At 39.0% G+C, this 27858-nt stretch overlaps 1 protein-coding gene across 1 annotated transcript in view; it reads right to left on the minus strand.

Moving 5' to 3' along the window:
* Positions 1–914: 914 nt before the first annotated feature.
* The window catches only part of ZMYM4 (zinc finger MYM-type containing 4), a 27159-nt gene continuing 215 nt past the window's right edge, over positions 915–27858 (minus strand). Inside the window, exons 1-29 of the mRNA XM_029087080.1 lie at positions 27555–27858; positions 25889–25956; positions 25119–25289; positions 22240–22318; positions 21576–21828; positions 20534–20708; positions 20204–20416; positions 18863–19013; positions 18081–18196; positions 17678–17950; positions 17031–17181; positions 16585–16757; positions 16062–16212; positions 14320–14460; positions 13987–14024; positions 12627–12771; positions 11517–11635; positions 10998–11169; positions 9911–9964; positions 9614–9793; positions 8983–9077; positions 8300–8471; positions 6938–7017; positions 6780–6790; positions 6521–6677; positions 5061–5172; positions 3462–3710; positions 2943–3072; positions 915–1392 (exon numbers count right to left, since the gene is read on the minus strand). The exon at positions 27555–27858 is cut by the window's right edge and continues 215 nt beyond it. Coding sequence (XP_028942913.1) covers positions 1185–1392; positions 2943–3072; positions 3462–3710; positions 5061–5172; positions 6521–6677; positions 6780–6790; positions 6938–7017; positions 8300–8471; positions 8983–9077; positions 9614–9793; positions 9911–9964; positions 10998–11169; positions 11517–11635; positions 12627–12771; positions 13987–14024; positions 14320–14460; positions 16062–16212; positions 16585–16757; positions 17031–17181; positions 17678–17950; positions 18081–18196; positions 18863–19013; positions 20204–20416; positions 20534–20708; positions 21576–21828; positions 22240–22318; positions 25119–25289; positions 25889–25956; positions 27555–27594 — 4077 coding nt within the window. The 5' untranslated portion in view covers positions 27595–27858 and the 3' untranslated portion in view covers positions 915–1184. The remainder of the gene's footprint in view (positions 1393–2942; positions 3073–3461; positions 3711–5060; positions 5173–6520; positions 6678–6779; positions 6791–6937; positions 7018–8299; positions 8472–8982; positions 9078–9613; positions 9794–9910; positions 9965–10997; positions 11170–11516; positions 11636–12626; positions 12772–13986; positions 14025–14319; positions 14461–16061; positions 16213–16584; positions 16758–17030; positions 17182–17677; positions 17951–18080; positions 18197–18862; positions 19014–20203; positions 20417–20533; positions 20709–21575; positions 21829–22239; positions 22319–25118; positions 25290–25888; positions 25957–27554) is intronic.

A 27858-nucleotide genomic window follows, 5' to 3' on the forward strand; every position in this document is an offset into this window, starting at 1 on the left:
CTTCAAAAAGACACAGTAACAGCCAAGCCTTAAAAACAAATCTCTTTCGATTTCCAACACTAGGACTAAATCTCTTTGGGTGGGGTGGGAAAAAAAAACACACACCTGGTAATTTTTCTACCACAGTTTCGTTGTCAAAAGTAATACTGTACCCTTTGTACAACACTGGGGTGTTGCAAAGGTCGAAAGAGAAAGAGTGCATATGGATCTTTCATTTGAAATGACAAGGCCCTCCAGATTTGCCTTAGAAAATAACCAAAACCATAGGATCAGGGAAGAGGAGAAAGGAAAGCTGCCTTAAGGGAAAAAAAAAACCCAATTTCCGCGCACCACAGTATTTGCTAGATTATATCGACAGACTGCAGAGCTACTGGGCTAGGGAAGGGATTTTCTGCACATACCCCAGGACAGTCACTCTCCTGTACATACCCCAGACATGTTCATCCTGTAACATGATTGCTCTGAAGTTTGACCTACAGCATCTCTTCCACGTCGAGGACCGGATAGAGCTAGAGCTGGTCTCAGCCTGGCCCGAGAGCTAGATTCTGGCATGGTGTGAGGAGTGAACAGCAGCCAGACACTTGTCCATTTAGACAGCTTCCCTGGCAGACACACCAGCAGCTTCTGCCTTCCTAACATTTGATCCCAGTTTCCAAAAACAAAAAAAAAATTAATAATAATTATAAAAGCATACGTGTACTGATAACGGAAGGTTTGTCTAAATACCACCACTTCCTCTCCTGTCCTCGTGAAGAGCTCTAGGATCTCCACGTGTTCTTTGGCAGCAAGGACTGCCAGCCACCAGGCTGAGAAGTCACGTGAGCCACAGTCTAGCTCTCCATGCCCAACGTTGTTATGGTAGATTTTACACAACCGTTTTTCCTTAAAAATATCTCACAACTTTTTTTTCTTAAAATCCTAAACAGATAAAGGATTTATGCACCACTCAAATAGGTTAGTTCATCTGGAATTTGTTCAGAGGATTTATTGGTGCCACAGGACGTTGTTTCTTGCAGCTTACACAGCTTGCTTCCTTCCAGTTCCAGTTTCTACATCCACTGTGGTTCAAAATATGCCTGTAGGTGACATTATCTTGGCTTATTTGATACACATTTTCCAAAGGCTGGACGTATTCACAGTTTGGTGCTTCTGATGTATATTCAAAGGAAAATACCCCACTTCAGTTAGTCTGATAACTCAATATCAGAGTCCTCTGATTTGACTTTGGCAAGTTCTTCGTGTACCTCCCTCACCATAAGAATACGTGTTAACATGATGTCCAAGGTTCCTGGGTCTATTGGCAATGTGGAATACCACATGGGGCTATTGGGTACACAGGAGCGCTCAGGTTGAAGGTAAAATACATCACTTCTCTGCTTTACACTTTCAGAACTGTCAATGTAAAGAAAGGAAGAGCACGTTATCGGAAGGCAGCAACAGTCCTGCTCACAAAAACGTTAAGGAGAAACAGCAAAGGAAATGAAAGTTACATTGAGATGTCATCACAGTAATTTAAACAGTGTAATGCCAATTCTTCTGTGTTAGTGACTTGGTTGGCTCCCTTCAACTTAAGTTGCTTCCAGGTCACTTAGTATTAGTTGCTTATAAAGAAATAAGAAAAATTAGAGTGACTTCTTTATAGATGTAGTTCTTCAATCATAGTATTATCCAATTAATGGTACCAGCATCTTGCTATGATTGATAGATGCATTTGACACTCAATCTCTGCATTAAACTGGTTCTACTAGTCCAGAATTGCTGTGTACTTTGGCACAGGGAATGTTCAAGAGCTAGCAAAACTAAATCCTAGCTTGCCTGCTCATGGTGAAGAATGGTAAACCCATCTGATCCTGAGGCAGCTTTCAGGCTCTGGTAGGAAGCCCCAGAGTCCTCTAGAGCAAGGATCTCTCCTGCCTGACTTTGGAATATTCACATTAAAACAGCAAAGTGAATTTTTACTGCTGCTTGCTCCACTGCAGGGACTCAGCTATGATATATGATGAGTAGCATGAAAATGTTTTCCCAGCCCAAGGACAGCTAAAAGCTTCTAATGATACTCAGGTGAAGACAAGGAAGGTAAGAAGAGGGAGATGAAGAGTCAGGGCAGCTGCTAGGAACTCCTTTGCCTAAGTCATGGGACTATTTGTAGTCAGCTCAGGAGGTGTGTTTTGAAGGGTGATTTATTTGAGTTTTAGCTGACACTAATGAGATGCTGTCTCATTTTGCATGTGGATTTTCTTTGAAAGGAGAAGAACATCCTATTCCACCTGCTCAATGATCTAACTCGAGTTTATATAGAAACAGGAGAGACAAAATGATTTGTATCTATGTCCTTGCTATATAGGCTCCTTTCTAACTCCTAAATAAAAGTTAACCTCACATTGCAGCAGTTTTACCTAATTCACACTTTTCTGACCTCTTTAAGACCAGGCTGGATGAGGCTTTGAGCAACTTGGTCTAGTGGAAGGTGTCCCTGCTGAAGGCAGGGGGGTTGGAACTAGATGATCTTTGAGGTCCCTTCCAATCCAAACCATTCTATGATTCTATGATTCACAAGCATCATGATATTAGGGTATTAGTTAGAAGCTTCTCAAAAGAAGGATCCTGTATGGGAATCAAAGGAGCTGAGAATGCCGTGGTCACTGTAGGAATGTCCCTCCTTTACATTTACACCCTGTGGATGTGTAACCAGGCATTTAAGGAATACATCTCTCTCTGTAACTCCACTCTTGACCCCACACCAGTAACAAACACTGCCCATTCGCTGAGTCTAACAGCAGTGCTGATGCTGGCAGTCCTGTCAGCATGGTTCCGTTCACACCGAGGGACCAGGAACTGGAGAGAGGAGCCCACAGCACAGGCACAAAAGTTCTGAGTGGGATTCTTGCCCGAATTCCTGTTGTAGTCTATGTACAGATCAAAAATCAAATTCTGTCACTTACCATTTTGATAAGTAAAATTCATAAAGTCGGACTGGACATCGCAGGGGATTATCTGTATTTTCAGCCATTTCCACTGCTGTTGGAATCTCCTCATCTTCGCTGCGTTTCCTTTTGCCTACAGATAATTTATCTGGATACACACAAATGGCATCAGAGAAGCTCAGTGAAAAACATCATTTTCAAGAACAAGGCCTCGTCACTTAGCCCAGCACCAGTCTGATGCAGTAGTTAATAAAGCTTCATGCAAGCCCAGGATATTATAAAAGACTATTACAACATTTTCAGCCAAATGCTTGGCACCTCTTTTGTAAGTTTTTACTGGATGCCTTGGCTCATGCAGAATTTCTCTTTAAACCTTACCAGAGTGAAAAAAAACCCCTGAAAATGTACAGGATAGAAGTCAAACTCTTCATAGCCCTACTTACTGCATAATGTATTTTTCTCCTCAGTCCCTTATTTTAAAAAAAAGGAGTAGACAATACAAATGTGATTGACAAAATTCAGAGAGTATCCACTTACCTGATTCTACCTCTTGTTTTTGAAAGGGTGGGAAAAAACGTAAATATGTCATCTTAGTATTATACTTCAGAGTTCGGGTGCGTCTCATAACATGGGCAAAGGATAGTTTCAGGTGCTCACTGACATTCTTTAGTTGGAAGTATTTGGTGTTGAAGAAGAGAAGTGTGTTCAATAAAACGATAGGGGAATATGCACCCAGCTGTTTACATTCCCACAAGTGTTCCTCTTCAATTCTGGAGAACATATAACCTAGAGACAAAGGGCAAAGAAAAAAGAAGAGGGTTATTTATGCAATTTTAGGGCTGTCCCCATATTCAGTTACAAATGAACAGCTTTTACAGGCTGTGTCTAACTTAGTAGATATTCAGAATTTTCCAAAAGCAATGAAAACATCATACATGAGCAAGGTGGGGAGCCAGATATGAGTAAAATTAAGTAGGGAGATTTTGTCAGAGATGCATGTAAGTACTCTTTCAGCTAACCTTGTATATGAATGAACTGAGGATCAGATCAGATTCAGACCTATCAGAAGCAACTGTAATTCTAATAAAACCAAGAACACTGCATGCACAAACATAAAAGGGAGCATAAGAGGACCAAGCTGTGGAACAGCATGATCTTCCAATACCTGAAGAATGGAGAGAAGGATATAGAGGAAGATTGCAGATACCAGCAGAATCTCACTAAGCTCTGATTTCACTGTATTAAACCACAGTCAGTCAAGTGCAAAAAGGTTTAATTCCTAAGACATGGAGCATGAGTTTAAAATGTACCATCTTTATATACAAACAGCCCATTGTGATGATCGTAAGTCAGTTAGGAAAAGGATATATGGAGGCTTATAAGAGATTTGTTGTGAAAGAAAACATCACTGTATGCAGCAGTCTGTAAGTAACTGGATTATTTCTGTATTAAATAAAAAGTTCATTTTCTAGATGAAAAGCCAGTCATGGATCCACATACGGAGCTGCCAACATCACTCAAGTTTTGCTGATACTCTGAAAAAGATCTTAGGTACTAATAATACAACTGGTGCTTTATAAACTGCATGATCATACTTGAAGACCGTTTAAAATATCTGCAGAATTTGGGAACTCTTAATTTGGAAGTGACTGAGGTGAGAACAACTTGGAATTGAGATGTCGAGACAAGATTCCAGTGATTTCCTGATGTGATCTTCAGATTTATCAGGAGTTATTTCCAGTACTGACAGGGAAATACCAGTACAACTGTACACGGTATTTGCAGTAACTCATCTCAAATACTATATACAATTCTGGCTCCCTGTATTCAAAAAATATTAGCTAAAACTTGAGGGAAGAGAAGAACTAAGCATGCTGACTACTGGAATGGGAAGTCTTTTTTTCAAAGGAGTTGAGAGATTGATCAGAGGCAGAGGTATATTTAAGTGTAATCCATAACTGGTAGAGACAGACATAAAATCCATGATGCTAGTCTACCACAAACAATTACATGGTGGAGAAAAAGGAGACTAATGGGAATGCCTCAGATGACATTCTTCTTCAGGGCACTGAGAAAAATATTAATTTATAATAAGGCTTTGTCATGCAGCTACACAAAACAAAATAATTGTCCTACCATTTGGAAGAATTGTAGGTTCCCAGATTTTCAAAAGTTTTGTAAGTTCAATCATAAACCTGGAATAGGGCTCGGTAAAAATGTTATCTATTCTACCATTCTCAAACAGGTACTACAAGAGAAAAAAAGGAAGACATACAGTTTGTGATTATAAAACATTGCAGAGAAGATACAGGACATCAGATTCTTTTCCTTTCTGATGTCCCAGTGTCTTATGCTCCAAAACACCTTGCTCAAATCTACAGTGAGATATCAAATCAAATTTTCTGCAGGGACTGAGACCTCCCCAATATGAAATGAGAGATCTAGGTGAGAATTATTGTTAGTATTCCAAGCTCTAGAGCTGTTTTCTGAAAAATCATCATCCTCTAAGTGTTAAATATTCTTGAAAAAAGTCTGCCTATAAAAACCACAAGAGTTATCAAGTACCCTCGTATTGAAAAGAACTTCACATACTCATACCTCCTGACAACAGATACAGGCCCAGCACGAGGCTGCTGAAACAGCTCAACTTACAGCATCAGTGTGAAAGTCTCTTCAATTCTCGTCAAGCAGCAATTAAATAAAGTTTTCTACAAGCCAGGAGTGAGTATCAGCAAATTAATCAAAACTAGAACACAGAAAAAATGCTGATACTCCTAGATGTCATCAACAGCACTTCAAATTTCAACTCTTGCTACATTTTTTCCCAAGCATGGTCAGGAAAAAAAAAAAAATAAAAGATAATTCCATGCCTAATCAAGTGCCAGGTTTTACATCAGCAGCACCTTTTGATTCTTTATCTCCAAGTGACTGTTTGAGGAAAGGAAGAAATAGGCTATTCTTAAAAAAAAAATAGTCACTAACAGAAATACACTGAAGGGAGTTTTCAACAGAACTTAACATTATTCTAGGTTTGTACTGCAACTGTTTCACACTGCCCTGCACAGGCAGACAGCAAAGACTCATTCCATGACCCTCAGCATTCACTAATTACAATGCTATTAGTCCCATTGTATTTTTTCTGTAAGTGTTGCCAACACAACAGGTATCTGTCTCGTCACTGAAGGAGCTCAGCCTTTGCTGGGCAACCTTTTCCATGTAAACTTGTATATTAGGAGAGGATTGTGGAAATATGTTAGATCTAAAACATTCCATCATAAAGCATTTCTGAGGAGACTCAGTAAATCTTTCCTATGCATGGAAAAAAAAAAGGTACCAAACCCAAAGATTTGTGTTGAGGCAGAAACACCTAGTGCTCCACACCACACTCCTCCCAGCAGCAGAAGCTCATTCACTCTAACCAGAAAAATGTCCAGACAAATTAAGTCAAATATGGGATTAAGACAGACTAAGAATAAAACACAAAAAAAGATCCATTCTTGCCTCCTCTACAAAAACCAAGCACTATGGGACTATGGATATAAAGCATAAATAACCAGAGTGAATTTCTCAGCAGTTTCCCTAATTCTCTGAGTTACCTGCTGAATTCCAAGGCACAAGTATAAGATGCTGTCAGGATCATATTTTTCTCCATTTGGTCTCCGCACCTCTTGAATAAACTGGCACAAGCCAAAACTCAGCTCAGCAAAAGTGCATGAGAGAATGTCCTCCTTGAGTTTCACAGGACGAACTGCATCGAAGAAAATTATTAGAAAATTAACTTAATTCAACAGACTAAATCTTCACACATTCCTTACTATTTCCTGGAGGCAGAACTATTAAATTTTCTCTCTCATACATGAAGGATCCTGTATGACTGAACTTGTGAACTATTTCCTGTCTGTAGGCTAACAATTAAATGAGGATTTGGCCACTAAAAACCAATCCACCAGCATGTCCAACCAGCACAAACGCTGCAACTGAGTAATGAGGCTGCAGATATGAAAAGCTGAGACATTTAAGTCCTGAGCAAGAGACAGACTTTGAGTATTTTCTAATAGTTCTGGACATGAGTTGAGTGCAGCATATTCAACTCCTTAAAGGGAAAAAGAATGAAGAGTTTAAAGGGCCACACATGGGATTTGGAAAGGGAAGCAGAGCAAGCAGAGAATCGATTGATCGAAGGATCTGCAATGAAATCAGCAGGCTTGGCTGCTCCACACTGTACAAAAGTGAGTGCCTGGGATTAAGCAGAGAACCTTTCTGGAAGGGGTTGGGGCAGACAGAGTTTCCTGGAACTGAGTGTAGTGTTTGCTTCCTTAGCCACAAGAAAAAAAACACAGCAACTCATGTGATTACTCTTCCTCTGAGAAACAAAAACCAGCTGTTCTCATGTCATGACAACAAAAATTCCAAAGAAGAGAGGAAAAAGTAGATGTCGTTCTAACCCAAATATTTTCCTTTCAGATCTTTCTTACACAAGCCCTGCCACGCTTAGTTCTTTACGTTGCAGAAGTATTTAATACGGTTTGCTCTTCTCCCCACCATCCACAAAAAGCTCAGTTATATTATTAACTTCAGTTCTCTGCTTGACTCTGAAAATTCGCACACAAAACTCTCAGTGCAAGCATCTAAAGACAGATTTGAGAGCAGGGAAAAGGGGGGTTAGACACTGACAAATCCCAGCACTGTTGTGTTTTTGTAAAAATAATAAAATATAATCCATAATTAGAAAACCAAACAAAAGTGACATTATTATTATTATTATCTAACACCCTAGGGAGACACAAGGAACAATTAACACCTTTTAAAGTTAGTTTCAGGCAGGGTGCAGCACAGAATCGATAGACTTTGGGAAGGTTTCTTACTGGCTGTGAAGCCTAGAAATTAGGTGTTAAGGTTTTAATGTTGTAGCACACATTTTTTTTTACAGCAAACAGTTATGCTGACAAACAAATACTCTGTGAATGTGTTAGCTTGAGATGAAAAAGACGGGGCCAAGTTGCTGTCGTCTACTTAGAATTATGGCCTGATAATAGCTCAGTAAAGGCTCTGCAGCTGCATAAAGCATCTCTTCTACAAATGAAGAATTACTACAGGCAAATGAACACAAAGTGGAGGTTAAAAGCCTAACATTGCTAATATCAGAAAGAAATCTGGTGTTTTAGAGCCTGTTTTAATAGCTAACAGATCAATAAAGAATATAATAGCTATGATTTTTAAACGCATGAAAAGACATTAAGACTATTCCATAAAATCTTCTCTCCACTCGTGGATACTTTAAAACTCAGTAATATCTAATCCTAATTTTTATTTGAATAGCACATCATGCCAAGTGCTCTTCAACTAAGTATTTCTTAGAGAAATAAAAAAAATACCTGAAAACTTCAGGTCCCCTTGTTCCTCCTGTGCGTTTTTCCATTGGACCCAGTTTTTCCAGGCGTTTACCCCATACATATATTTTAGGGTCATCCCAGAAACAGAGCACCCTGGGTAGGAGCCCTGCATCAGATTCCGGGGCTCTACAGAAACTACAGACTTCTTCCGACCCTGAAGGCAAACAGACAAATCAAAACAAACAATTAATTAGTTAATAAGCTCTTCATCTATGGATGCTTAACTCAATCTCACATAAAAAGGTCATTATGCTGACATGATAACAAGATCCCACTCTCATGGCAGAAGGTGAGTGGATATATATATATTTTTAATATGTGGACAAATATTAGCCATACTTTACAGATAAATATGCACTGAAATATATTCCTCTCTAGCTACACAAGAAAAAATTGACTCTTTCCTGTAGATTATGACAATACCTAATGATAAACACTTAAAAATATGTTCTGCATTAAAACCAACATTTATTTTACTTAGTTGCAGAGAAGGAGGAAAGAAAATCTTACCACATATATCAGAATAGGGGGAAAAAAAAAAGAGTAGTCAAATTGACTTTTCATTTTCACCCTGGAGCAGTATTTTTTTACCTCTGAGAACAAGCATGTACCCAATGGTATTACTTCAAACATAAGGAACTTGTGTTCCAGAAGCACTTTCTTACCCGTCTTTTTGGCTGTGGGAAGCCATCTCTATGTCTCCGTCTTGCTCGTGAACGTGAATGCAAACCCAGTCCTTTACTGAGAGGGTCAAATGAGTCTGGAGTCAAATCAACACCATTAAGAGTTTAATTACATGATTTAACAGCCCAGGTAGAAGTGTCACTTAGATGCTACGGAGTACCTTACAGCTGGCAATCAGTCCTGTATATTCAAATAATGCTTTACCTTGGAATAATTAAGCAATATATGTACCTTCTGTATAAAGAAAGTAAATTCTCAGAAGAGGAACAAAGCCTCCCCAAACAATGAGTGCACTTATTCAGGCAAACATATTCCTCTGCACCACTCCCATGGATTGTACCTAGGGACACAGAAGTGATAAATTCAAAGGAGTCAAGCAAGACTACCTGCTACTCCTGTCAGGGGTTCTGGAGAATGCTGTCTTTAAAGATAGCAGTAGTATTTTTAAAATAGTAATTTTTAGTAGAGCCAGTATATTACTGCAGCTTTAAATATCCAGTTTTACTAAATGAAAACACATACCCTTCATAAGCAGACTGCTGGTACAATGCTTACTCAGAAAATTGTGTGTATTTTTATACAACGATGCATTTTTCCTCACATTATACAGACCTGATGGAAAATCTGCCTCCAGGTCCTGTTCCACATCAGCTTTGGAGAACTGCTTCAGTTCTGGATCTGGTTCTGGCAGGGCATTTGATCGTAAGGCATAGTGATTTAACTCATCCTCCCAGCTGTGTGGAGTGGACACTGCTTCAGATTCTAGATCTCCACTGTAAGTGCTACCTTGGTCTGTAATGAGAGTGATCAGATATACCATGTGCTATAGGAAAGGACAGACCAAAAGAGGAGTTTGAAAGAAAAGATACAGCAAAATCAAAGTCCATTGCAAAAAAAAGTTCAACTGACCTTTCTCAAATATCTTAGGGTCCAGGAACAGCTCATGCTCAGACGTTTGAGATCCTTTAGAAAAAGAAGGAAATCTGTATCTACAAATGACTGACTGCTTACATAACTAATACAAAACATTTTGACCACCAAAAAACTATGTATTAGGTCATAACACTGCCACACATGATCCATCGTTCTCCTAACAGCTTTCTACCTAGGCTATGCTGTTATGGGAGAAACCCAGAACTAACCCATGCCTGCTTTTCTAAATGTTTCCATCCCTCCTTGTTATTTGAGTCATCTGTAGACAAATATGGTATTTTGTTAATTTCTTTTCAGCTTATTCCACCTTTATTACATGGGATGATCACTATCCAACACATTCCAACCTGCATCACCCTCCAAGAATCCACCATAAAAAGCCTGATAGGAAAATATTCTTGTAAAGCAGCTGCTCTGTCTTCTTGACTCCTTCTTCTGCTAATGCATGATGTACTGATCTGGAGATTACTACCTCTAGCAATCTGTTACTGTCAACAAAAGTCAAATCAGCACCTGATATCAGGGAAAGGGAATGTAAAGACATTTAAACCACTGTCAGTGCTCAGCATCTCCTGTGGGTTCTATGCTGAGCACAGCTCTACTGAATATTGACTAATAAATCCTGTGAAATTACAAAAGCTTCAGAAAGGTGTGAGTATAACCAGCACCTGAGATGGAACTATGGAGGAAGAGTAAATTAATCTTAAAAGAAAACATGTTTTCAAAACAAAGAACAGGATATTGTACACAGAGGCAAAATTATCTTCAAATATACAGTTCAGCTGAATTCCCAGAAGGCCTCCTCATTTTAAAAGAATAAGTCATCAAAATTGCTAAGACATGACATAAGCATTAGAGTCCTGTCTAGGTTGGCACTTAACCTGCATGATAACTTTCATTGTGAAAAATAAATGTTGGTAAGACAAGAGGACCATTTAACATGCCACGCATACTTGGGAAGCAGCCAATACAGGCCCTACACCTATTTCTCTACCTATTTTCCACGATGAGGGGAGCTCCATCTCAGACTGCATTTAGTTTCCTTTTTAAAAACATCACATACCACCATGAGAGTGTGTTTTTTCTTTCTCCTCATCTTCTGCAATCATTTCTGCCATCTGAAGGAGATCAGCTTCAAATGGATTTGTGGGAATCTTTTCCTTGATATCCTGAATAGTTTCAATGATCTTATCAGCATTATCCAGGGTAGTTGGGAAGAGCATGGGAACTGGTACCTATGGAATAGATGGGAAATATTAGAGCTTGTCTGGGGGTGAAGGGGAACAGAAAATACAGAGGGGAGTTTCCTCTCATTTAATCTTATATGTATTTTAGAACTACTAAATGTAATTTTAAAATAACTCCAGACTGAACAGCTTGTTTCATTTCTGCAGTAACTGTACAAATTGGTGGTCTTCTGTGATGACACTTAACCAAACATGATGTGATATGGAAAGAAATGGCTCTGAGGACTGTGAATAGCACTTGCATGACTAGTCATAAAACCCAATGACACTGCTCTGTGTCCTGTTCAGAAACAACACTGAAAACCAGTTCCCTAGTGAACTGAAGTATAACTTACAGGTACTGGCATCCCAAGTGGAACTGGTGTGTACTGAGTGTAGAGGTGAAGGGGTACTGGCACAAACACTGGTACAGGAATAGGTACCACAATGATTTGGGGTGGAACTTCTTCTTCTTCTTCTGTTATATCAAAAATAGAACAAAACAAAAATTGTTTAACACTTCAGAGCATCCATGATAACCATTTAGACTTCTGCTTGTAACTCAGTGTGCCCAGTACCGTGTCTTGGTTCATAGTCATCGTTCACTTTAGCACTGCTGTAACAAGTATTAATCCTACAGTTTGGAAATAAACAGCACTGTGACCATACTGTGACAGGAATGCTGGGAGGGAAGAGTGGAAATAAGTATTAAATACATCCAGGTAAATGGTGGGCTATTGCAATTATCTCACCAGTAACTATAAGACCATAAGATGGTACCATTAAAAAACTAACTAAAATCATCCCACTTAACTTCATCTTCCTCACTGAGAGGTTTACATCAACACCAGATCCCTTCCTTCTATAGTAACAATGATGAAAAAAACACTCTGGACTTTTAATAGCCTTTTAAGGTGCTTCTGTTTCCTCCTGTCCACAGAGGGAGCTTTGAGCAAATATTAATCTAATTAAATGATCTTAGAAATAGGTACTCAGTTGTCAGAGGTCCTTAGTATCTGTATCTAATAATTAAAGGAAAGTGAGAGTTGAAACAATCTTTGAGAAATCAGGAACTTTATTAAAATGAGTCTGTTCTTAGGGCTTGAGCTGTGAGAGCTAAGAACTCACAAATTCTGTCTCAAGGGAAACAAGTTCCCTCTGTAGCCTTTTGCACGCCAATTAACCATTGCACTTTATTTTCCACAGTTAAGATGACTGCAGAATGCTAAAGATGAGTTAAAGCAAATCTCAACATTCATCCCACATGAAGCTTTAAGGATATCAATGAACAGCAGATGTTTTACATCTGTAAGGCAAACTGCTACTTGGAAAATAACATACAACAATCTGAAAACTACTTAAGTCTTAAAATACATTAAAAAATATTCTTTGCTACATAAAACATGCATTACTCTCCCAACTGCAACACAGACTGCTGTTAAGTGGGTAGAAGATGAGATACATACCTGTCTGGCATTCTTTGTTTTGTGTGTGAGGTTTGCAGGAGGTGGCCTTAGTCTGTGTGATTGGCTTGCACAGTAATGCTTTGTTTTTTAGAAGCCTAGGTGGTTGTGATGTTGGTAGTTTTAGGGCATCTGTCTGAGTACTAGCCTGTTTGGAAAAACACAAATGAGGGCAGAGTCAGTATTGGTTTGAAGGATACAATAAGATTTGCATCTCTTCGCTACTATGGGAGGTTGAACAATTTGAAACTCTCTTTACTGATAAAAATGATCATTTAAAAACTACTGCAGAAACAGCTTGCTAATGTATTTGGTGGTTTCTGGTCTTCATCTCAATTTATGTTAATCAAACAGCAGGCATTTTTTTTGTTAACAGTGCGGTGAACAAATCTGCAAAAATATGTGGTTTCTCTAGTCAAATAAACTCTATAAACTTTTGACCTTGGAATATTACTGATGGCAAAGATATAAAGAGGAGTTATGTCAAGATGCTTTCGATGACTAAAGTCTGGCTGATAAAGATACCCCAAAAAACCTTAGTAAACTGATGTGAAACCACTGAAAAGAAATAAAAGTAAAAAATGAACACAAATGCTGGCAATATCAGTATCACTTCCTGATTACACACAGACTGACTATTCATGCTTGTACTAATTTCATGTCCTGCTAACTGTAATTTTCAGTCATGCAGTCAAATAACAGGATCTGTTCCATTAGGGAAAATTCACACTCTAATCCATAAAAGACACTTCATCTAAAAGCAAGGGTGTCAGTCTTCCAGAACCTAAGAACTACATAATAAAATCTTCACATTTTAAGAGAGTTGCAAGATGTTTATCACATACCTCAAAGAGCCCAAGAATAGGAGCTCTAGGAGTTATTCACAGGTAAGTGGTGACAATGGTTCCCCACAGCTCCATCACAACACTACTAAGGAGTGGGGAAGGAAAGCTAAGCTGCAAGAGCTTAGTCACCTCAGCCCTGGCAGTCCACGCTGGTCCCCTTCCTCCCAAGCCAGCCCTTTTGCCACCACATCCCACTTCTGGTCATAAAAAGTAGCCCAAGTACAGAAGCCACACATGAACTGCTTGAGAACTACAGTCAACTCAAGAGCTACAATTTGACAAGTTTTGTCTTAAAACATCTAATCAATCTGTCAGTGGACACCAAAAGACTTTTATACCATACAAATTCTATCAATTTAAAAAAAAACCAAAAAAGCATCTGCAAACTGGATGAATTTTAAATCCCAATCACAACCAGGAAAAGCAGTAACAAAATGACGGTGCAAAATTCTTGGATACTTTACTTGTTATTGTTACAATCTGGGCGAAAGTGAGAAAAAGTCTCTCGTAAAACTTACATCTCCTATTATTTTTGCTGTCACAGTAGGGACTGCACCTGTGAAGAAAAAAAACATACAATAGGCTGTGTACTTGTCACCAAGGACCATAACCCATATTCTGCCAAGGTCAAGAAAAAGAATTCCCATTAAACCTCATTCCCTGGTGTAAGTACATAAATTTAAGTCATTATTTATACCTAGGTAAAGAAAGGACAAAACTGTAACCACCTGCACTGATGTGAAGCATAATGAAGAAGTGGTTGTTGTCCTCAGTGGCAAAGATCCCTCAACAAATATAAATGTTCAGGAATAGAGATTTACAAATACAGGCATCACACTGAGCAGTCTTACCCTGTAAAACATTGTTGGAGTTAACTGTAGGCTGGGCAGCAGGGGTGCTTGCAAGGGACACCACATTTGCTATGACAGGGGTTGAGTCCTTTCTCAAAGAAGGAGGGCCTGATGAGGAAGCTGGTGCTGTAGAAGGATTTGCTGGACAGAGTGAACAGAACAAAATAAGCAATAAGATAATTTATAAAACAATATTTCTGAAACAACACCCACCCTCCAGATTTATGTCCAAACGAAAAAGCCTGCGGTATTGAGAAGGGAATGCAGGTGTCGAACTGCAGTGTTTCAGCTTAAATAGGAGCTGGTTCCACAAGCAAACTGAAGCTGTTTTCCAGTCACTGAAACTTTTCAGAAGTTCACCAGAGTATAAAAGCAGCTTTCTCTTTGTAATAGTATGTGTATTTCAGCAGCACTCGGGAGGCAAGAGGACTGGATGCCTCTCTGCGCTCAATACCAAACATACGTAGTATAGGAGACAGTTGAGGTCTGGACAAATGAGGTGAATTCTATGAGGCTCTGACAGTGAGAGGAATTCTTAGGTTCTTTCCATCTGAAAGCACCATTCATTACCACATTAACATCAATTACCACGTTTCATCAAAAAATACTGTTCTGAGGCACTCCATTATCCTGGCAGCCCCCAGTTCAGAGAGATACCTGGAGCCCAGTTTGGCAAAGGCAAGGCACACTTGCCTCAGCTGAAGTTGCTGGGAGAAGCAGGCCCACCAGATATTTTGCTGTCCTTACTAACAGCCAAATGTACTGGTAAGACCAGGAATGTCAGATGGTGTGGTTATGGCCTGAAAGTATAAAGTTACTTATACATTACTCTTAGTCAGGGAAAACAGCTCCCACCAGTGTAAGCAGGAGATGTGCACAAAGCTGAAGAGCCTGGTGCATACTATAAACTTGCAGTTAATATTCTTTATTGCGTGTTGGGTACCTTACTGTTGCAGTCACCATCACTCAGTGGGAGATTATGCCCCTCTTTAGGATCAGTGCTATTTCTGCCCCTTGTTTCGCTTCCTCTTCCTGTCTTTGTGGGCCTTTCTTCCTTTCTTCCCTTTGTATTTCATTCCCTACAGAAACTCACAGTTCCTATTCCTGTGGGCTTCATTCCCACCCTCCTTCCCATTCCATCTGCTAAAATAATGAGCAAGGCAACAGCTACAGCACACATTTAATCTGGGCATTGATACTTCAAGAATCAACACTTAATTACATAGAAACAGTAACTCTTCATATGCTTACAGACTACACAGAACTGGCTATCTTAAGTGCATATATGGAGTCTGTATTTACAACTATCAAGTTACTAATTTATCCACTTGATTTTGGTTTTTGTTAAATCAACATTAACATTCTGCTGTATCTGTCTATGTCTTGTCAAGCACAGGAGACAAGCTAGGTATTTAACAAGTCTTCAATAGACGTCAGCATGTTTTACCCTAATAAAATGGGCCTTTGTTTTATGAAAGTGATTGAAAAAGAAGTGCTTTTGTTTCCCCTTCTTTAAAATCACCATCTTTGTTTGGTATATGAAGCAATCTCATTTCATACCTGTAGAAGTTTGACATTGTCTGAAGTAAGAGACAGATCTAAAACTGAGCCCATTCAAGGGGCAATGGGCAAGCCCCCTAGTAGAAGATAAATCTTATAAAGTTCACTGAACTGAGTTTCTAAATAAACATTCATCACTATCATGCACACCAAAAGGCAGGAATATTCCCAGCCTGCTTTACCTGTGTTGTTTGGGGGTGGAGGGTCAGAAGCAATTTGCTGATTACAGAACAACAGAATACAAAGCAGATTGCAAAAATGCTTGATCTCCCCATGCCACTTCATGGACTCACTGAGTTTACCTTGTCTCTTACAACCATCACACTTTGCCATCTAGGAAAACAGAGTGGGGGAGAAATTAAACATACTTGTAAACAGCAACAAAGAGTATGTCTATAAAAACCTCTCTGCACCCCGCTCAGCAAATCTAGTGTAAAGAAATCTGTAAGAGTGCATCGTTTTTGCAGAGTAACACAAAGCAACAGGACATTCAGTGTCTGTCTGCCCACAACCTGTATTAGATTTTCTCTGTATAGAAAACTTTTACTCAAAAGAAAGATTTACTCATCTCTCACATATATAAATACAATATAATCCATGGACACAGAAGTCAACTACAGGCAGTTCACATAGCTCCTAATGTACAAAGGTTCTTTTGCTGACACATTTATATTCTAAAGGATGCTATATGAGAATGTTGCTTACCTGGTAAAACAAAACAGTGAATTTAGACATACACTCCTCAGAGCAAAATTCCTCCTTTTTTCCCCCAAAGTGATTCTGGACCAGTTTGGGGGAAGCCTGTAAACAGTAACTGCATATTTTACAGTGTTTTCCCCAGCGCTTAGCCAAGTCATGTTTATAGAGCAGTTTACAACCTAAAAGAAGAGAAAATAGCAAGAAAACAAAAGCATCCTTCAATATCAAAATTATATTTGCTTGGCACTTCCAGCTCTTAATTCCATTATGTCTGTAATAATTCTTTGAAACATACCGTTAAAATGCAAAGTGTGAACAAAGTTCCGTGTTTCTAAACCTAAAAAATGGTTTTCTAACCTAAACCAATTAGTTTACTCTTAGTGTCACTGATAATTTCAAGGCAAAACACTTCTGACTTGATTTGTCTGAGACACAGTCTTGCCCTTTCTTACCTTCACTACAGAATGTCTTATCTATGCCTGAGAATCGCACTGTCTCCTTGATAATTTTCTCAACTTTGCAGTATTCACACATTGCTATTACACTGCTCCTCTTCTTATATTCATCACAGCAGGTCTTCCCACAGAACTGGAACATTTTACCCTGCAACACAGCCAGAATGTTTCGGTTTCAATGTTTCATGTCCCAGATAATACATTTGAATTGTTAATAAAAACTCAGAAGCATATTTATGCTCTTGGAAATCAACAACAGAAAAGGCTAGCGAATAAGTTTCCCCATTTAGCTTTATAACAAAGACAGCACAATTTTCTGCAGAAAGCCCTCACCAATGTGCTTTGTCCTGGAATTAAAAGGATCATCTCTGGGATCAAGAATCAGGAATGTGCTTACCTAGCCAGGCAATCATAAGGTTTGGGTTTTTTGGAGGTCTTTTTTTTTTTTTCTGTTTTTAAGATCAAAGAGCTAGTATCAGTATTAATTTTTATAACGGTTAAACAATAGCAAAATCAGTTCCAAATTCCTCCATAGCAGGTCATGGTAAGCAACAGAGCAGTACTGACAGGCTATTGCATATAAGCTACATTTTCTTGTGTTTCTGCTGAGAAATATGAGCTTGAAAAGCCCTGATCTTTATTACCTTGTAGTCAAGCAGCTCTGGTTTGGTTGCAAACAATCTGTTACAGTGCTGACACCTGAGTTTTACAACAGGGCGGGCAAAAGTGACTTGCTGGGACTGGGCAGCCAACCTCTGTAGACCAGCTGCAGCTGAACTGCTCATGGAGCTGGGGGACACAGTCGAGGTGGTGCCACCTGCCGATACCGTTGCCCCCGAGGGAATGCTTACAATGACTTGACCTTGCGACAGAGGTACCACTGAGGAGTTAATTCCTGCAGGCTTGTTGAACAAATTCTGTAGGAAAGCAAATTGAGGAATAGATTTTATTTTACTATAATACATATTTTACCTGACACCCCAGATATTTACACCATCCATTTATTATTCTACTAATTCAGCTAAGAAGAAATCCTAGATGTCACACCTGAAAAGCTGCTACACAACTGTAGCTGCAAAAATTGCGTATGCTCCCATCTGACATAGCCAAGTGATACTGAGGGCTTCCTGTCGTTTTACAGCTGTTGCACTGAACGTGAACACCTGAGGGCAAAACAGAGAAGAAAGAGGGATTTATGCAACATCAAGTTGTATTGCAGATAATTTTGCACTGCGCATACACAAAAACAGAGAATCTGAATGACAAGCCAAGGTACACACAGAAACCCAAGACAAAGTTTCTACAGATTCAGAAGCAGACACTGCAGCTGCAGTGCCTGTTGCTTGCCAGATCCTTTAATTAATCTCCCAGTACCCCTAGGATGTCAGGAAGCATTTTTTCTGTTTTACAAGAAAAATAGCTGAGAGTGTGTTTGCCTAGCTCAGTGCAACATTAGGCAGAGGTAATTAAGCTAACCACCCTAGAGAACAGGGGCAGAATAGTCACAGTGGTGGTGTGGCATATATCCACAGAAGTGGATTTGTCTAGCTGGGAAACCCACCAGCTGCACTTGCAAGAGCAGAAAATAGATTAAGGTTTATTATTGAGTTTAAGGTCTCTAAAAACAAAGCTGAAATGGCTGTACTGTCACTGTTACGATTATCTATGGCAGAAAGTCCTTATGTTTCCATCTCAGCACCTCCCTTGAAAAAAAAAAGAAAAGCCACTTCCCACACCTCTAAAAAAGAGTATCAGCCTTAGCTTTCAAGATAAATTAAATCTGGACATGAGCTATATGAAATCATGCTTATAAAGAAGGATAAACTTACCTGCAGAAGTAACCATTTTTATTCTATATGCTGACAAGCAGTTAGTAGAACAAAACAGTTCAGTTTTCCCCAAGTTATTTGTGCTCTCTATCATCTCGGCTGAAGATCTCAAAGATTTACACAGCGTGCAAGGTGTAATTTTAGCTGACTTCTGTGGAAACGGGGAAATTAATCACTAACACATAAAAACACACATAAAAGCGACTGCCAGTGCACTTGAAACAGCACTTCTTTTACAGTTGTACTATTTATGATGCAGATACACTTATTGGAGCTCTCCAGGACGCTTGTTATATTCACACTTGGACCACGTGAGACTTGGACTCATTCAAGGTAAGTGCTTCCTTTGCAGGCCAGTCTGAACAGCACCCAGGCTGGCAGGGTGAAGGCCTCTGAGTGCAAACAACACTACCTGTTGTAACAGCACACATCAAGCACCTTGTATCTGATGACTTCAACTTTTTTGCTGAGAAGCAACACTTTGTTTGTGATTTTTAATACAACAGCTGTGTTTGTAAGCAATACTCCCATTTAACAGATGAGAAAACAAGAAATGGAGAGAAGGAGGTTCCTCTCTCACTCACAAATCTCCAGAAACTATCAGAATGTATCTGACAATGGAGCTGAATGCTTTTTAAAAATCAATACAAAATAGATAAGACTTACAAGCTCTGAATGCACTGTATTTTCAGGAAGTTTAACATATATGAGGTTTTGATGTCAGATGCAAAAGGAGCATGAAATCCCTTTCCTTTCCAGATTATTTAATTTAATTTCCAGATTTGTTTCAGAGGACAACTAATGTTGTAGGTAATTTTCTGGATGAAATACTTTAACATGTTTTTCTTTAAAATTCATTAGGCCTTTCTTGGCCTAAGTGACATGAATAATGGGGCAGCAGAGTCGAGTCACAAAATGAAGTTACACTATCTATCAGAGGGCAATTTTTCCTAAAGTAATTAAAATAAATCAGTCAAAAATAATTGAGCTATTACAATAAATCAAGGTTCTCTCACTGCTCATTATAAGAGGTTCCATTATAATCAAGATTAAAATATTTAAAATTTAAAACTGAAAAGCAAAATGATCAACTAATTATTATTTTCCTCTCCACTTAATTCAAATACTATAATTTAATAGAGAATACTCAAAGAAGCATCTCGAAGGCTGAGAAATGTCACAACAAAGCAACATGTTTGGGCAAAGATGAAGCAGCAAATGGCAAAAGGAGTTATCTTAAATCAAGATAGTAACTGAAATAATCAACTAATGAATCAGCTGTTTCTTAAAACATCCAAAATCTAATCAGATATGTATTTTTAATATTAAATCAAAATATACCTGCTTGTATGCTGTCACACACGCTGAACTGCAGAACTTTTTTGACTGTCCCTCTATTTGAAGCATGTGACATTGGCCAGAGCCACTGTAGCAGTATCCTCCACAATTCTCACAGCAATTCATGGTCAAGTTGTTAGCTGAGCGGAACTTGGAGAAGCAGGCATCGCTGCAGAGCTTGTGTACAACGTTCTGGTAATTCACTTCGTGTCTGATCTGGAAGAAAAGAAAGAATATATAACAAGAATGGAAAGAATATGTATGTTCATCTCTGACATAGCAAGTTGTCCTGATCTAAAGGAAATTCAAATAGAAAAAGAAGTTTGCAATTACCACTGCATTCTTCTGGCACATGCTGCACTTGGTTGAAATGCTGTTGGTATGAATAGTAACAACAGGTTTCCTTTTCAGCTCGTATGTAGAAAGACAAGACTGGCTGCAGAAATCCTTACTGGAGTTTGTATTGTCAAACTGGGCAGTGATAACATCCTTTGGATTGAGAATCTCTCTGTGGAAAACAGGAAAACAAACAGATGAAGAATTAATGTTGGTTTCATGTCAACTTGCTGTCCTCTTCTTTTTCTGCAAGCTAAACGTTCTCTAGAAGAGGGTGGACTAATTTAATTTAAAGCTTTTATTTTTGCTGATCTAAGCACCTGACTTCATCCTTTTTTTTCCTATTAGGAAAATAGTTAAGAAGCACAATTCTCAAGTAGGTATTTTGTGAAACATATTGTACCTGGACTTAGGAGTGGCCTATAAATACTTCAGGTTGTATCACTGAATCTTTTCAAAAGGAACTGGGAAAAAACAGCTGTTTTGCACAGTCTTCAGTAAAAAAAATTAGAAAGCAGAATATGTGAAATAATTCCCTTTAACAATGAAAATACAATTGTAATGAGGGAGAGGAAAAAAAAAGGGAAAAACAAAAGGTCACAATCCCTAATCACCATCTAGTTCAGTCCAAAACAAACTGACTTGTAAACTTCCACCTCTTATTTGCCAACTAGAAGAAATAATACATAAAACCCATCCTCTTGTTAGTGGTTTAGAGAGTGCACTGACATTTTATAATGACAGGAAAATGCAGAACTTTTTGAAATACAGTTTTTCATATTTGTCTCATTTAAATCAAAAAAAGACAAGGTACACACTTCACAACAGAGGCTTTTAAATCTGTGTGTATGTAAAATCCAGTTAATTAAATAGAACTGAAAGTGGCCCAATCAATTAACAAGTAGTATTGGCCATGATTTTTTGAAGGGAAGTGTAACATAAGTGAGCATTACAGATAGAGCATAAAAAGAGAACTGAAGCCGTTCATTATCTCCTTGAATATCAATTATTACTTGAACAAATTAAAACACTGTCCTACTTCGAGCAGCTTGAGCAGGTTTTCTTGGTAGAAGCTGGTGGGCGAGAAGCTGGAACAGTGTATCCAGTGAGGCACAGTGTGGAGCAGAAGAGCTGGGTAGAGCCTTTCCTCTGGTATGCAGTTTGCCCCTTCTGCAGGATTTTTTTACAGCCAGAACAGGAAACCCGAACAGCTGTAGTTGGAACTGAAGGAAGCATTTTACTCATGCCAGAGGATGCCACAGCAGGCTGGAAACCTGATGACAGCTGTGGAGCTAAAAAAAAAAGGAAACAAATTCAGAGAAAACATAGAGTAACTGTTATATACACACTACACACAATTCACTTCTGTGCAGGGGGCAAGCACAAAGCTTACGACTTAATTTGGGTTGCCAGGGTCTAAGCATAAATACATGCCCTGCGCTGGTCTTCTGCATAGTAGATTGTTTCAACTGCTCTTAAGACTGAGAATGCACTTTTAACATCCCTTTCACCTTCAATTTTCCTATGCCTCAAAAATACAATTATTTTATAATCTCTGAATTTCATTGTCTCTAAACCAAACTAGTTAATTTTTCCTGCTGGGGTCAGACATAGCAAATATAATGCAGAATAATCTGCAGGACTATTTGCAAAAATGACATATTTTACAGATTTAAATAAAGTTATTTTTGCCTATTCCTTACCAAGAGGACTGCCACTGACTGAAAATACAGCACTGATTTTCAGCTCCCCTTCCTGAGATTTTGGCTGTTGGCCGTACTCCTAAAACAAAAGGAAAGGAAAAGGAGAACAAATACACACATGTAATAACAGGTTACATGATTTCCATTCTTACATAACACTGAATTGAATCTTAAGGAAGAGTGAGTCTCCTAAGCCTGCTCCAAAGGCCAGCTTTACAGATGTTGCTCTATAAGCACCACACACAGAACCTGCTCAAAGGTTCACAGTAAACTACAGCCGAGGGTGTTGTGTAGAAATGGAAAAGCTCAGCTGCCTGGTGCATTCCCCTTTCCAGGTGCACTCCAAGACACCTCCAAATTCAGCCAAAGCTTAAGAGAAATCTCTGCTTTCCACTGACACAAACTTTCCATCTGGAAGTGCTTTGCAGTCCTTGCCCCTGTTCTGTGAAACAAGCTTTATCTTCACATTAAGAGATGATAATAATGAAATAGAGACTGGGACCTAGATGGGGAGCAGCATTCTGTATTTAACCACGAGTACTTAACCTTGGAGCAGCCTAAGGCGAAGCTTCGCCGCAGATCAAAGCTGGCACCACTAGAGCCAGACCAGCACAGTCTCTGCTCAGACTGGCTCCAGTGAGAGGGGAATAACCTCACGTTTTCTAGAGGATGAGAAAATCCCTACAGACAGTCACTTGTGGAATAGCTGGCATACTATAAATGACGAGCTTGCTCCACAGCAGCTATTCATACTTTTGACACCATGCTTCCTGCCTGTGCTCTCCCCAGAAATCTGAACCATAAAGCAGCTTGTAACACTCTACATCTAAATCTTAATAAGCTGAAAAGCATAATCTCCTGGCACTACAGAGATGATAAGATTTAACCTACTTAGAGTCATTTGAGAGTAGGGAGGGCATAATGTCATGTTATGACTGAGCTAAATTCACGGTTGCTGTCTGGCTGCAAGGTAAGCCAATTCAAAAATCACTAGGCAAAATTAAGCTCTCACTTCTCAGTGGCAGTGAACTGCTCCCTCAGCTTAAGCCATCTCCTAAAATCACCCACTAACATCCACATCACACATGCTGAAACTTCAACACTTGTCTTACTCCTGTGGGAAAATGAAAAGTTTCTATACTAAGACAACCAAACTATTTCTCAACAGTTTTCCCAGGAGAACAGGCAACAGTATTCCTTCATCACATGAACCATCAGACTGAAACATTCAAATCTCAAGTAAGAGAAGCTTGTAAGCTGTGTACGGACATACCATGATGAGGAGCTTTAAAGCACCATATGGGTTTTTTTTTTCCCCAATATTACAATTTAAAAGCGAGTTATTTACAGAAATACAGCTTTTTTAAGCATTTTAACTGCAGTTTTATCCTTAGTCGATACTAGTAATAGAAATGGAGGCAAATCCTGACATCAACTCTGCATGATCAAGCATAGTTTCAGAGCAGCGTAACAGAGCTGAAAGCCAAGAACCTTCAGCTCCAACTATTGGTTACAGCAAGAAATGCTCTTATCTTTCAGGATGCATGGAAAAAAAAACCAAAACAAAACCAAACCACATTAATTCCAGCCTAAAGCAAAACAAAATGAACCTTCATTACTTCTACTTTTCCAGTATCAGGCAGAGTTGATAATTACAGGATTTTACTCCAGGAATTAATATTTTGAACAGTAAGATATTTGATATTTAAATTCTTCCAAGTTTTCATTTTTACTTATTAATATGATCTTTGCCATCACAGACATTTTGCATTGCATTCCCCAGAAATCCAGAGAACAGATGCCAACTTGGGAGGACAAAAGAATAGACAGATTTAACTAACCTACACATGGTTTGACGTTATATACACTGAAGGAAAATAAAAACAATCTCATGGATGCCAAACAAATCAGAAGGGCAGTGAAATCTGAATAGTTTCAAATACTTAGTTTACTACTTTATTTTATTAAGCCAAGAGTATTATGGGAAAAGAAGAAAAAATATTGGGAAGACAGGTCCAGAGAGAAGAGGAGGTTTAGACACAGAATGATGCTAGAAAAGCTAATGCCTGCACAAGGACACCAGCACTCTAGTGTTGACGCAAGTGGGATGAATCACCTTGGGAAGCTTTGCACACCTTTAACTGCATGGAAAGTTTGGCCTGTAACCCAAATATTAGCAGTGAGGAGATAGAATTGTAACATAGATCATTTCCCTGGTGTCACACAGCAAACCAGTGGCAAAGAGACCGGTCAGAGCTCAGCAATCCTTGCCCCAGCACCACTCAACCCATAGGTCAGACTTTCTCCATTTTGCAATTATTGAACTTCTACCTGTATCATCATAAAAAATGTCAGTCTCAAAGGAGAAAGTCACTTAAACACATGCTTGAATTGACTTCACTAACGTGTATGTATTTAAATATTTTGCTAAGGTAAGACCTCTAAGTGCCAATTTACAACAAGAACAAACAATGAACCCCTGTGCTCGCAGTGGGAAGCAGCAGGAACAGCACTGTTTCAACTACGCATCTCTAGCTGTGAAAACTCACAAAATACTCAGTAAAACGAGTTACATTTTATTTCCTAGTGAGACTGAGTTGAGATAAAGTGTCTACACTGCCACGGATTTAATAATGACAGTTTGACAGCACTTTGCTTTGTCTCTATCTGCAAAGCAAAACATTTTCAGTGACACGGTAACAGGACATCAAAAAGTTGGGGGTTTGGGTTTCATGGTAGTATAAGAGGGAAAAATCCTTCTACTAAACTATGTTCTTCAAGTTAAATTTCGGTCAACAAACCAAATAAATTGCTGAATTTACATCCAGCTTATGTGGTCAGCTGTCAGACCAAAATGAGAAATGCAATGGGAAACTTACCTCGGAATTATCAGGTTCATCTTTAATTTTGTCTAATAGTCCCTGCTGTGGGGCCATAGCTTTATCATATTCGTCATCCAAAGGCTCCTCCTTAATTCTAATATTTGGTGCAAAGGAATTCCCCAGCTCTTGTCCAATAGATTCCTTACTAGAAAATAGGTAGCTAGACTCCTGAAACAATAATATGAAAAAGAATTCACCCTCCTGCATCTGCCATTAGGAGTTGGGCTGCTGCCAAGGGGAGTTTCTGTCGCAGACCAAGAGAAATGGGTCCTGCCACTGGAAGGTGGGAGAAACGACGGGCAGCAGCTGCTGCCCCTACCTCCCTGCAGCACGCACCCTCTGACATCCCACCCCCAATTCTTATCACTCCTCTGGACAAGGCAGGAGCCACCCAGCTCTCTAAGTTGGTTGTCAGTAGGGGCACTCGGCTGGTTGGGCAGTGTTCTCCTGTTGGTTATAGCTGTTCCCTGTCTCATATGGAAAAAAGGCAGCAGGTCAGATGGATGCATCCAGGTCTAGATCCGGCTCACCAGTCAGGTCAGACCATGCTGAACATGGAAGTGGCTATCAAAAGAATTCTCAATCCAAAGAGAGGGTCAGCAAAATTTTACAAAATTATATGCAGTGTTTAAGCAGCAAAGATGTCTAAGAGTCAGAAGATCAGTTTTCTTGACACTCAAATTTACACTCAAATACAAAATACGTATTTTGAATTATTCCAGTATATTGCTGCACTTGCAAAAGTGTTTGAAAGATCTATAGCTTACCCTGAAGTTAGTTTCTGGAGTTTGTGGCGCTAACTGCGTCCGTAATGTTTCTTCTACTTGATTATGAACTGAGGAAAACATTAAATATAAATGAATACAGATTCCAATGCATTTCCTTTAAAACTATCTAGAGTCTCTCATACTGATCCCCAACCCCAAAGTCTGACAGCACCTCAGAAGTATTAAACTACTCCCTTTCTCCTCCCTGCAAATGAGATGACAATCCTGACAGAGAATTGACATTTTCTAATTCTATTGGCTCGCTATTTTCTCATTCCAGCAAAATGGTTGTAAATTTCTGAGGGGAGTTGTTAATTCAGAATTTTCTCCACCCCAGCAAGTTCTGAACTCTGCCATGTTTTGACATTTAAATCAGAAAATATTTTTCAGAGCAACAACTTTCATCCTTTTCTTTGCTTTTCTGCTCTTTTGCTTCTTCCCCCCTTCTCAGGAAACAGTAGCTTACGCTTTTTTTTTTTAGCATGCATCTTTTTAAAAATACTGGATTTTCCTGGATACTGGATGCTGCCTGTGAGCATTTCCTATTGCTGTTTCAACTACTGACTACTCTGTCTGAGGCTGCACAGCTTCCAGCCACAATCTTATAACTGTAGGCATTTACAATTATCTAAAATATGTCTTTTGCACAGAAATATTCTTCAGTTGATTTCTACCTGAAGGTAAAAGTAAAGAGAAATCTTTAACTCTTCTTTATTTTAAAACCATCTGTATTGCATCTCCATCATTTGTGGAACCTGTAAGCACCGATTTTAAGACACTGTCACTAAACATACAAAGTTTAAATATCAGAATTGTAAGCTGTGAATCTGACCAAGTAGCCAGGAGGCTCTCACTCGTTGGCCAACCCTCTCTTCATACTGTCTTCTGAATCAAATTAAATCTCACATGCTCCAGCCTGGTTATTCTTAACTCCTTCATTCACTGTTCTACTGCAATTTTCAGAGCCTGGGAAGTCAAAAACAAGTGTATGGGCAGCAAGACTACTGGTGACTGTCAGGCTCCCTCAAATGAGAAATGAGTTACAGGCATCTTTGGTTCTCTCCATGTTGGCTGGACAAAGTCCAAGACACAATTATCTGAGGAAGAAGGAGAGCAGTTTCCCAGGAAAAGCAGATCTCAAGTACTCCCTGGCTGACTTCCTGCAGACACTAATACATTTCTAGGAAGCTTTCCATCATGCTACTATGAAATGCATATTGCTTTAAATACATATACATTAATAAAGAATTGGTACTTTGCTCAAAAATATCTTTCCTGGCCACCAAGTCAACCTAAACTTTGTCATCTGCTTTTTTGAGGAGTTTCCAAGGTCTATTAAAAAACAGTGAGAAGAGAAAAAAACAAAAGGAAGCTTGAATTGTCACCCAGCTTGGTTTAGTAAACCACAACAACAAAGGTTATGTGGAGGCTCTGAAACAAGCTGTGAGGATGAGACCCTCCACTAACACTGCCAGGCCCTTTTACAAATCTTAGATGTAAACCAGAGTTCGTTGTATTTCGAGGTTCTTTATGAAGTGCCTCCCTACACAGAGCTCTGCATATTCTTTTCAACAAGATGATGTTTTTAATAACTAGCCCTGTTACTAAATTTCTGTCTAGTTCTTCCTCTTTGCTGGGTAGCCAGGTCTACCATGTCAACAGTTACCTGCTTTGTCAAGAAAACTGCTTTTCAATCTAGAATCCATATCTTTAGGGATTTTTTCCAACCGTTTTTCACGTTCTTGAAAATGTCCTTCTCTATTCTTGTCCTTTGTTGAAAAAGTCTCTTTGCCATTATCTCTTGTTATGCTAAAATCTTTTCGAATTGATTTAAATACAGGGCCCTGCTCAAATGGTGAAGTGAGATCCTTCTGGATTGCATTTTGAATCTGAACTTCTTTCTCACTGTCCAGTTCATGTTCTGTAACTCTCTTGCCCTCTTCCAGATGGTCTTCATCATGAATTGCTGA

Source organism: Antrostomus carolinensis, unplaced genomic scaffold (genome assembly GCF_000700745.2).
Source record: "Antrostomus carolinensis isolate BGI_N321 unplaced genomic scaffold, ASM70074v2 scaffold29839, whole genome shotgun sequence".
Lineage (NCBI taxonomy): Eukaryota > Metazoa > Chordata > Aves > Caprimulgiformes > Caprimulgidae > Antrostomus > Antrostomus carolinensis.